Below are 10,814 nucleotides of genomic sequence, written 5' to 3' on the forward strand. Positions count from 1 at the left end.
CAAAGAACCTTGTCAAGGAAGTATTTAAATAAAAAAAAATTATGGCCATTGACAAGGCCACAAGAGAAATAAGTGTATATACCCTTGTCGAACAAGCGTACTGACGAAAAAATTGTAAAGAATCTTTAACCCTTGTCAATGACAATGAGACTTGTGTTAATTCAAATACGAATTGTTTCGGTACCTCAGCTTGAGTAATTCTACGTGTAATTATGAAGTATGATGTGATTGTTTTAAAAGAGGATAAAATTTATTATTAAAAAATTTAATTTTTTTTATGAAATTCTTATATTTTATTTAATTTTTTAAAATAATTAAATAAAAATTATACAATTCACAATTATAAATATAGTTAAGTGGAATTCATCCGTACAATCATTCTTTCTCAGGCAGGAATACATACATACCGTGTGACATTCTGTGTGATGCCCCAAAAAACACAATCAATTTACCTCCTGAGCAAGGAAACATTCTCTATAAACCCAATAGAAAAGGCAGTACACACACCACACTTCGTTTACTCTGGAAACACCCTGTACTTGTTATGTTACTTTTGCACTTGTTCTCCTCCCATTTCGCGTTTCGCGTGTTTTCTCCGTAGTCTCAGAGTACGTCTCGCTCTCCTTTTCTCTCTCAAATTTTGTTTGGTTTGTAAGAAAAACAATGCAATGAGTTTCCTGGATGGATTGGTTTGATTACGAGGATTAACTTGTTTTGGTTTCTTTTCGTTGGTTTGTTGGTTTCTTTGTTTTTTCTAAGTGTCCAAGTTTGTGGGTTTCTAGAGTCTCGTCACTGGGTTTATGTGATTCTTGTTTACTCTCCTTTCCTTCATTTTATTATTATTTTTATTTTTTAATATGTCAGTTTTCTGATTCTAATGAGTTATAATTTCTTATCCATTTGGTACTTTTGGATACTGAATGCTATATTCCTATTCCGCATTTCATATATACTGGTTAATTATGTGGCTACTTACCAATGTGATGGGGCCTGGGGGTGTGCATTCTATGCCATATGTTAATGATTTTCATGCTTTCTAATTTCTCATGCTTTGAGTTTTCCGGTGGCTGATATTCTACAGCAACAAAAGGCATCATAGTATTTTTTTTTTTTTTTTTTGTGAATCGTATATGAAATGATGCTCCTTCTTGTATTGCATAAGAAATGCTGAAGCTTGAGGATCATAATACATGCTATGTTCCCAAGCATTTCTGAATTAATATTCATGAGCTACATTAGCTGCATGCTATGTGTCTCAGGATTGTGCTTCATGCACTCAAACTAAGCTCAAACCCTTAAAAGTCATAATTAATTGGGAACATGGAAAACATATCGAAATTTGTCATGCTATTGTTCAAAATCTCATTATGGTTGCCCATTAATGTGGTTTAGTGACTTGTCATATAAGGAAAATCTTGAACTAAATTACAACTTTTGTGCCTTCTAACTTTTTGATCAGTAATCTCATTATCATAAGGTAAATAGGCTCAATCTTGAATTTAATTACAACTTTTTCTTTCATAATTGTTTAATTTCGAATCCCATTAATGTGGTTTAGTTACTAGTCATAGAAGGGAAGCCTATAATTTTGATTTAACTTTTGTACCCTATGGTCTTTTGGTTAGTAATCCTTTAATCTCATTACTGTCTATTAAATACCTTAAAAATGCATCAACCTCGGCTATTCCACCCTCACTTTTGCCTTGTTTGTCATATAACTTCTGCTCTCGTTTTTTCCCATTTCATGCTTTGTGTGTCTTCCTGTCGAATCTCATGGTTCCCAAAAAGGCAAAATCCACCCGCTCAGAGTATGCTTCTCTCTCTCTCTCTCTCTCTCATTATGTTCGCTTCATGTTTTTGCACAAGTAAAACAGGGCAAGGAATTCTTTAAATGGATTAGTTTGATTAAGAAGATGAACTAGATTTCCTTTACATTTTTTTTCAAGTAGCAGAGTTATGGGTTTTAGTGTCTTGGTCCACTGGGTTTCGTTGATTGTCTTAGTCACATTCTTTTCTTTTATCATATTCTTGCGTTTTCCTTGTTTCTGATGCATCCATTCTCTGATATTAATGAGTAATATTATTTTAGCCATTTGGTACTTCTGGTGTTGATCCACTGTGTACTAAATGCTATTTTGCCTATTTTGAGTTATTATGAGTTATTCTATTTTCAAGCTAGTGTGTATAGCACACAATCCACATCACTTATATGGTAAGATTTTATTTGTAATATTCAAATTTTAAAATTTATTTTCCAAATCAAATTATACCATGCAAGTACTTTACTAAGTGTGTAATCCACACCGGCTTATAAATAGAATATTTCTTATCTATTGGTTCTTTATTTGCTTTCATATGAATGTGATGTTTGTGTCTTATATCTAATATGTTAAAAAATTTTTTACATGATGAGTTTTGGTTGTTTATTTTCATGAATTGTGCTTTTGTATATTCCAGTGGCTAATATCTAAGCAATGATGTGATTCATAGTATTTGAGTTTTCTTTCAATGCTTGTTGTGGCCTTGTCGGAGAAATGATGAACCTTCAAGCTCATATTATGTGTCATGTTCTGAACCATCTCCGATTGATTATTTATGAGCTACATTTGATGCATGCGATATGTTTCTGGGTTGTTCTTCATGAACTCAATTAAACTAAGCTCGTTCCCTTCAAAGTGATAATTAATTTGGATAAGTTGACACGAAAATCTATTCATTGGTGGTAGCTTAATTCCCTCATACCCTTTTCTATTCATTGGTGGTAGCTTTGTAGTGTGTCACAAATACGGATCTTATGGCAGGCATTAATCTTCATTTATGATCTGTTTATTTATTTATTTTGTTGCCTCTTTGGATTACAGAATGGCTGCAGGGAGGAAAACACAGACATTTTTTGCTAGCAAAAGTATACCTTCATCTCCAGATCTGGTGAGCAGCTCTTCATCTGTAAGAAATTTGGGAAAGAATCACCTGGGCGGGGTCATATTTGGTTGCAACAACAATACCATTAAGGAATGTCTCCTTAAACAACTCTTTGGTCAGTCATCTGCCTTTGTTTCTTATCTAGCAACTTCAATTTGCATTTGCCTTTCTTCTTTCTATGTTCATTTATTAATTGTGCTACAATGGCAACTACTATCTCCATTGCTTCTCTAAGCACCAAAGCATCGTGATCAGAAGAACAAGTGAAGCACATATTTTCTGTAAACTACAAACTTTTAGTCGTAATAATTTTTCAGCAGTGTGCTTAATGCTGCTTTGTCAATTCATTCATAATTCTGGCTCCAAGAACTAAGGAAATATGTTCTTCAATTTTGACAGGCCTACCAGCTCAGCACTTTTCATATGTGAAGAATATTGATCCTGGCTTACCACTCTTCCTATTCAACTACAGTAACAGAAAACTTAGTGGAATCTTTGAGGCTGCCAGCCCTGGCCAAATGAATATTAACCCTTACGGCTGGACCACTGATGGTTCAGAGAGAACATTATATCCTGCACAGGTATCATATGAAAGTTTCTTGTATGTAATATAATTGTTTTGAGTTACGTGCTGGGTTTTATCAACAATCGGGGTCTGGTTCTGATATTTTTCTTCATTCTACTAGGTTCAGATCCTTGTCCGCAAGCATTGCCAGCCACTGCCTGAAAATCAGTTTAAACCAATAATTTCTGACAACTACTACACTGAGACACATTTCTGGTTTGAGCTAGACCACGCTCAAGCAACTAGACTCATGTCCTTATTTGCACCTTTAGCAGTTGCTCCAAGTACTTCTGTACCACGGAATACTGCAAAGTGGAGAGCTATTTTTCAGGCTTTTCCCCTGAATGACGTCGTAGAGAAAGGTGAAGGGTTTAAGCCACTTACTTTGGAAATCAAGCATTCTAATCACTCAAGTCAGAAATTGGATGTTGCTTATGCATTTGATGGATACAACCAGATATCGGAAGCTCACTCCGATGTAAAGTTAGTTGAGCAAGATGAGAAAGAAGTAATTGTCATGAAACTGAAAGAATTGGCTCGTTGCCGTGAGCATCAAGACTTGCCTACATTGCGTAATGTAGAAGATACTGCTGTTATGAATGGTATTCAATTGGAACACAAATATTTTCAAAGGGAGCAAACAGGTGCGGAGGACAAGAATGAAGATAATCCTCAGTCATCATCTGAGTGTCAGTCCATCATAACTCAGGTACTTGAGGAAGCCAGTTTTCCACATTCTATAAATTCTAATCATGGAAACTCTGTTTGGTCTGGTTTTGTACAAAATTTCTCATATTTTCTTATGCGTATATGTAGTTGATTCAAGAGGTGCAAGAGCTAAAGGCTTTTAACACAGAACAAACTCAGAAGATTGGCATTTTGGAGCAGAAGCTGGTACTCCTTGCTATGTTTTTAATGTGAAAGTTTCCCATTCTCTATAACTGTTTCTAGACCCTTATATCTTGGGTAGTTAAATAAGCAAAATAGAAAGTACTTGTAAAAAAAAAGTATAAAGCAATTTCAATAGACACTGAGGGTTTGTTTGATCAGCCCATGGGAATTTAGCGGCTCGATCCAATTCTGATTGACACTTAAAGAAGTATATATATGGCCTTTTGAAAACTGCAGTTATTAGTCAGATCGATGGCAGAAGTGCAGTTTTAACTTTTCACATAATGTTGCCATTTCAGATTTGGAATATTTGTGATTTTGATGATTGCTTCTTCAGAATAGCCCTGTTTAGAAGGATGAGTTTCTTCATGAAGTTGTGTACATATTAATACTAGAGTTTACTTTCCATGGGATTTTTAAATTCATTTGAAGCTTTTGTTGATATTTCACTGTAAAAATCTGTTGATGTTGCCCTGCACATGCACCTTAAAAGGGATTGAGTTTAATTTTTTCCTGGTTTTCAGTTTGATCTAATTTTTTCATTTGTTGTGTAGTTTTTCCTGTTATGGTGGGCCTGATTTTTCTTCTTGTATCTGGCTTTTGTTGTACTTACTAATTTTGACTCAAAAAAATGAAAAGATCAAAGAAAGGAACAAAATTTGTTAGACAAAGGGAAATGACAATTATGCATATGTTCTGTCGAAATTTATGATATTGAATTTAAAGTTGGTTTTGTATGGCTTTTTAAATTAATATATATATATATATAATTTCCAATGGAAGAAATTTGCAGTGATTGCTTGATTAGGCAATTAAATGAAATTTCCAGGCCCATGAACATTGAAGAAGCTTTGTGACGAAATTAGAAAAAGAAAATTTATGTTCATCTTGAGAGCTTTAATTTAGCAGTTGATGTGTACATTTTGCCCTATTAACATACAGGTCTACCAAGTTTCATATGTCAGGATCTAGGTACTAAATAAATGAGAAATGCTGGTTACTTACAGATCATATGCCCGCACTATTTCATTTCAAATTAGAATTACAATCCATATGCCAGCAGCTTCAAGCTTATGCTATGGCTCTTTGTTCTTGCAACTTCCAATGCACCTATGAATTGTTTATAGGGTGTACACTTCTTTTTCTGTTTTGCTTGTTTTCATGGAATGAAAATCATTTACCCTGGTTGTTCAGATGGAGGCAGAAATGGAAATTCTGCTTTTGAAAGATCATCGTGTGATGTTGGAACCTGTGTCCAATCCTTCTGACACACTTGGTAATGATACAATCATTGAGGCTATTGATGAGCTCCATATGGATCAATCTGTGTCAAATCCTTCTGAGGAACTTGTTAATGAGACAGTTATTGACTCATTGGATGAGCTCCATTTGGACCCTAATGAGTCAATATATCTGATAGGAGGATATGATGGTGAATCATGGTTGTCATCATTGAATTCATATCATCCTTCTCAGGACATGATAAAATCTCTGAGGCCTATGAGCTCTGTCAGATCATACTCTTCAGCTGCCCAGTTGAATGGTGAACTTTATGTATTTGGTGGGGGAAACGGATATGTATGGTATGACACAGGTATGCGCTGCTACTGACTTTATAAAAATGTTTTCTACTAATATTCAAGTTTTTTTAACATTTCTATCACCTCCTGTGAAGTTGAGTCGTACAACCCAGCTAATGATGAGTGGACTTTGCAACCTCCACTAAATCAGGAAAAGGGTAGTCTAGCTGGTGCTACTATAGATAATAAAATATTTGCCATTGGTGGGGGGAATGGCATGAAAAGCTTTTCAGAAGTTGAAATGCTTGATTTAGACATTGGAAGATGGATATCAACACGGTCAATGCTAGAAAAGGTAATATATCTTGCTTAGCTTGCTTGTTTTCAAGTCAAGTTACTTGTGTTGCTGAAGTTGAGCCTCATTCATAATTTTGTGTTTCTTGTCCTTGAGTTACATCTCTGTTTTTTTTTTTTTTTCAAGTGCTTCATGTTCATATAAATTCATCAGAACTTAGTCCTTGGTTGTGTTTCTTTTATTTTTCCAGCGGTTTGCTCTTGCTGCAGCGGAACTGAATGGTGTGCTTTATGCTACGGGCGGATATGATGGGAATGATTACTTGAAGTAAGATAACGCTTTTTTACTTTCATTTCTTTCTGCACCTATGTAGATGTAACCAGATCTTCATCTAAGTGTACAATGTTAGATGCATTCATAAGAGCATTTCTACATGTTTTCAGGCCAGCAAAATACTTGCTGACATGAACCATGGAAGCAAGCAGTTTGAACAAAACAGGGTGGATTTTTTTTTTTTTTTTTTTTGGGGTTATTTACACAACTGAATATGCCCCATGATGGTTTAATGAAGAATCTAATCCTTTTAAAAAAGAATAAATGCATCTGGAAGCTTTCCCTTCTATATTGTTACATGATCGTTACATGGAATTTCTGAAACCTTTTTTGGCTTCAGTTCTGCTGAGAGATTTGACCCTAGAGAACATTCTTGGACAAGAATTGCAAGTATGAATACAAAGAGGGGCTCCCATTCCCTGGTTGTTTTCAATGAGAAATTGTAAGTTCTTCTCTTGTTATTTACTTATTTTTACTCTATCAATGACCTTGTACATGGATTATCTCGGGAAATGCAGATGATGCAGTAGATTTTCTTCGAGTCTTGGGCATATTGATACATATCATTGTATCAAACTCGAGTTTTCTGTAATGCTATACAGACAAATACAAAGAAATTTAAATGTCAATTCGATCAGAGGGAGGGGAAGTAAAGTATCCAACCCCTCCCTTTTGACAATAAATAAATAAAGGATAATTCGTAATATGAGTTCCTCAAAAAAATAAAGGATGATCCAAGGGTGATAAAAGTGCTATATTTTACATAATGAGATGAAAGTAGGATGGGACTGTGGCATGCAGCATTACTCAATTTCTTTGCATATGTGTTTTTATTATGAATTTTACAGATATGCTCTGGGTGGATATGATGGAAATACGATGGTTCCAAGTGTTGAAATATTTGATCCACGTCAGGGATCATGGATTTGTGGTGAACCAATGGTAAACCCTAGGGGATATTCTGCTGCTGGTGTTATCAAGGATTCTATCTATGTAATTGGAGGAATTAAAATGTGCGGTACTGTTATTGACACGGTGAGATAGTTACGTTTTGCTATGATTTCTCTCACGAACAATTTTTACTTTTTTTTTTTTTAATCCGATTTTTAACAGCCAATTTTCATTTGCAATATAAGCACAGGTTGAAACTTACAAGGATGGTCAGGGTTGGCAAGAAACCCACACAAAGGCCCTTGGGAAAAGGTGCTTCACTTCAGCCATTGTTTGCAGTCATGATGTGGAAGGTCAAGGAGGCTTCACATAATTGCTCTTGTTCAAATATAGAAGAAGAAGATTTCGTCTCAACCAATTTAGCTTGCTAAGAAAGACTATAATTTTTGTTCTCCGAGTATCATCACGCTTGATGGAGCTCGAAGGATATTTTTGTTTTTTGGTTTTCCTTTTCTCTTCATTTTAGTTTTGGGTTTTTGTTATTTGTGGTACTTTTGAGCATTTGGTACTTGTTAATATGCAGTATGTGATACTATGCAGCCAAGCAGCTTCTGAAGAGTTGGTGTCCATTATTATTGGTGGCCTTGACCCTGATGGTGCAAACAAAATTCAGAAGCTAAGTGCTGCAATTGCCACATTTCTTGAGAGGAAGTTGAATGTCCCCAAGTCTTGATAATTCCTCAATTTCAATCAATTACACCAAGCCAAGCTGTCTCCAACTTCCCTCGTTGTCATGCAGAAGAAGGGTCATTTGCTGTCCACTTCTTTCTTTCTTCTCATTGCATTTTTTCTTTCTTTCTATTTAGGCAAGTCAAACCCAAGATGATGCTCAGTTTCTGCAATGCTTTACACCAGACCTCCTGCAAAACTCTTACTAAATTTCCCCAAAGAATCCATCCATACTGAATCCCATTTCCCCAATTATGTCCACAATAGCAGTCTAGCTTATGCTAATATGCCGCCCCTTCTAGCAGTGCTGTTTTTCTTTTCTGGGTGGAAGGGGTCGACCATCTACAGAAGACAACCTTTGTATGCATCTTCTTGGCTTGTTTCTTACGCGTTTCTTTTTTGTTTCTTCGTAGACAAGTCAATGCGGGATTCTAGACTCTCTTCCTTGTTCTAATGTCTACCAAAGGAAATGATTCATTTTCAAATTGCCTATTTCTTCTGTCTTCATGTTCGTTTGGGCTTCATTATCATGTTTGACGCAGACAAACGTGTGATGTGATGGCCCTACTTACTAATTACGCTGTCCTCCTCATTGGATTTTCCCTTCTTCTTCCTTGTAGTAATATTGTTATAAAACTTCCAACTCCCAACTTTAAAATGTAATAAACAATAAATAATTCTACGGTTTCAATTGGTCTGTCTCTTTGAGAGAAAACAAGTCGCGGCTTTTTGACATTGAATTTTAAAAGACTTTATATATATTTACTTTTACATATTTTCTTACGATTTGATTGGTCTAAATAATTATTTTATATTAAAAAAAATATATAATCAATTAAATTAATAAAATAGAAAAAAAATATGAAAAAGTGACTGTACAACGCACATAGAATATCACTCGTTTTCTTTTTTTGTTTCTTGGCTGACTTGTTGCGCAATGTTAAGTACGCCGCGTACTTGTGTTGTCTTTGACTCCGAAAGCATAGTTTTCCTCGAAAGATCCAGAATTTTTATTTTTTATTTTTTTTACTTCAGTTTGTAAACGTAGCGACTAAGGAATAAACTTCTTAAAGATTTTATGAAAATTAACTAATATTACTCTTTAAAAAATAATTTCGTAAAATATTTTATGAAAGAAGATTGTTACAGTAAATTATATAAAAATAATTTTATAATTTAAAGTAATTTTATGTGATTTTTTAATCTATTTTATAATAAAAATAAATTTAAGGGACGAATGATATAAAAATATTTAAATTTATAAAATTTATTTATGCCTTCTCAGAGTATAGGAATAGGATATTGTAAAAGAAGCCTTCGGCTTCTATAAACATAACATAAAACGTTCAATTTCTTTACGATACCAAAATTTCCGGATCTTCATTCCCTGCGCCCATGTCGTCCACTACATCTCCTCCCGTGCTCCCCATCTCCGTCCCCGAATCTCAATCCCAATCCCAATCCCAGTCCCAACCCCCAATCGCCACCCCTGCCTTCCGTTCCTTCATCACCCACATCTCCGACTCCGTCCGCCACGGGATCTCCCAGCGCCGGCCCTGGTCCGAACTCGCCGACCGTTCCGCCTTCTCCAAGCCCGAGTCTTTCTCCGATGCCACCCTTCGCGTCCGCAAGAACTACTCCTACTTTCGCGTCAACTACCTCTCCGTCATTGCCGTCATCCTCGCCTTCTCGCTCGTCTCCCATCCCTTCTCTCTTCTCGTCCTCCTCGGCCTCCTCTCTGCCTGGCTGTTCCTCTACCTCTTCCGCCCCTCCGATCAGCCACTCGTTCTCTTCGGCCGCGCGTTTTCCGACAAGGAAACCCTCGGTATTTTAACCGTATCTAGCCTCTTCGTCGTCTTCCTCACTACCGTCGGATCGCTACTTATTTCCGCACTCCTCGTTGGCGTTGCCGTTGTCTGCGCCCACGGCGCTTTTAGGGTTCCCGAGGACCTCTTCCTTGACGAGCAGGAGAATCCCGCAACCGGATTCCTCTCTTTCCTCGGTGGTGCCGCCTCCAACGCTGCCGTCGCCGCTGCACCCGTCGTTGCCGCTGCACGCGTCTGATTCGATGGATCCGGATCAATTAAAAGTTTCACTTTGGTACACAAATAAATATGTTTCAATTTTTTTTTAATTTTCATTAATTTCCAATATACTCTGTATCTGTATCTGTATCTGTATCTGTATCAGTGAACTTTTGTTCGATTTTAGATAGCATGTGACACTTTTAGGGGCGGATCTATGTTCTCTATATTTCTTTAATTGATATAATGTGATACCAATTTATTCATTCAGTTCTCTGGGTTTACGTATTTTTACGGCCCAGATCTTTGGGTATGCATTTCTAAATTGGAATCTATGGAAGTTTGTTCGTGGATGGTTCTTTTTTCCTATATTACAAGTCTGAAATTGTATGCTGGCATTTACAGGTGTTCGTTAAGTATAAAAGTTTTAGATCTGTGAAGAATTTGGGGCTGTGCTTGGGCTAGACTTCCATTTACGTTTTGTTTATGGCTGCCTGAATGCAGATTTCTGGCCAAATATTGTGTTAATTTTGGTTTCAAAATTATGTGTTAATAACTCAATCATAATGGGTTTGTCTAGAAATTGATGTTCAGTGATGGCCTAGATTGATTGATTGTTGCACCGACTTTACCATTCCATGACG

At 36.2% G+C, this 10,814-nt stretch overlaps 2 protein-coding genes across 3 annotated transcripts; both read left to right on the forward strand.

The window, feature by feature from the left end:
* The first annotated feature begins 438 nt into the window (after positions 1 to 438).
* Positions 439 to 8,033, forward strand: LOC108995102 (kelch-like protein 4). Of its 2 annotated transcripts, XM_035689549.1 has the most exons (12): positions 439 to 608; positions 1,789 to 1,808; positions 2,862 to 3,037; positions 3,322 to 3,503; positions 3,609 to 4,196; positions 4,304 to 4,381; positions 5,573 to 5,972; positions 6,054 to 6,253; positions 6,444 to 6,520; positions 6,867 to 6,968; positions 7,375 to 7,561; positions 7,668 to 8,033. In XM_035689549.1, the coding sequence occupies exons 3-12, from the start codon at positions 2,863 to 2,865 to the stop codon at positions 7,788 to 7,790; spliced, it is 2,112 nt and encodes a 703-aa protein (XP_035545442.1). In that variant the 5' UTR covers positions 439 to 608; positions 1,789 to 1,808; position 2,862; the 3' UTR covers positions 7,791 to 8,033. The 2 variants fall into 2 exon arrangements, with proteins under 2 accessions (XP_035545442.1, XP_018826149.1); XM_018970604.2 differs by lacking the exon at positions 1,789 to 1,808.
* A 1,439-nt stretch (positions 8,034 to 9,472) lies between these two features.
* Positions 9,473 to 10,523, forward strand: LOC108995191 (PRA1 family protein B4-like). Its single transcript, XM_018970702.2, has one exon. The coding sequence runs from the start codon at positions 9,542 to 9,544 to the stop codon at positions 10,208 to 10,210; it is 669 nt and encodes a 222-aa protein (XP_018826247.1). The 5' UTR covers positions 9,473 to 9,541; the 3' UTR covers positions 10,211 to 10,523.
* Positions 10,524 to 10,814: the final 291 nt, after the last annotated feature.

This window comes from Juglans regia, chromosome 4 (genome assembly GCF_001411555.2).
Source record: "Juglans regia cultivar Chandler chromosome 4, Walnut 2.0, whole genome shotgun sequence".
Lineage (NCBI taxonomy): Eukaryota > Viridiplantae > Streptophyta > Magnoliopsida > Fagales > Juglandaceae > Juglans > Juglans regia.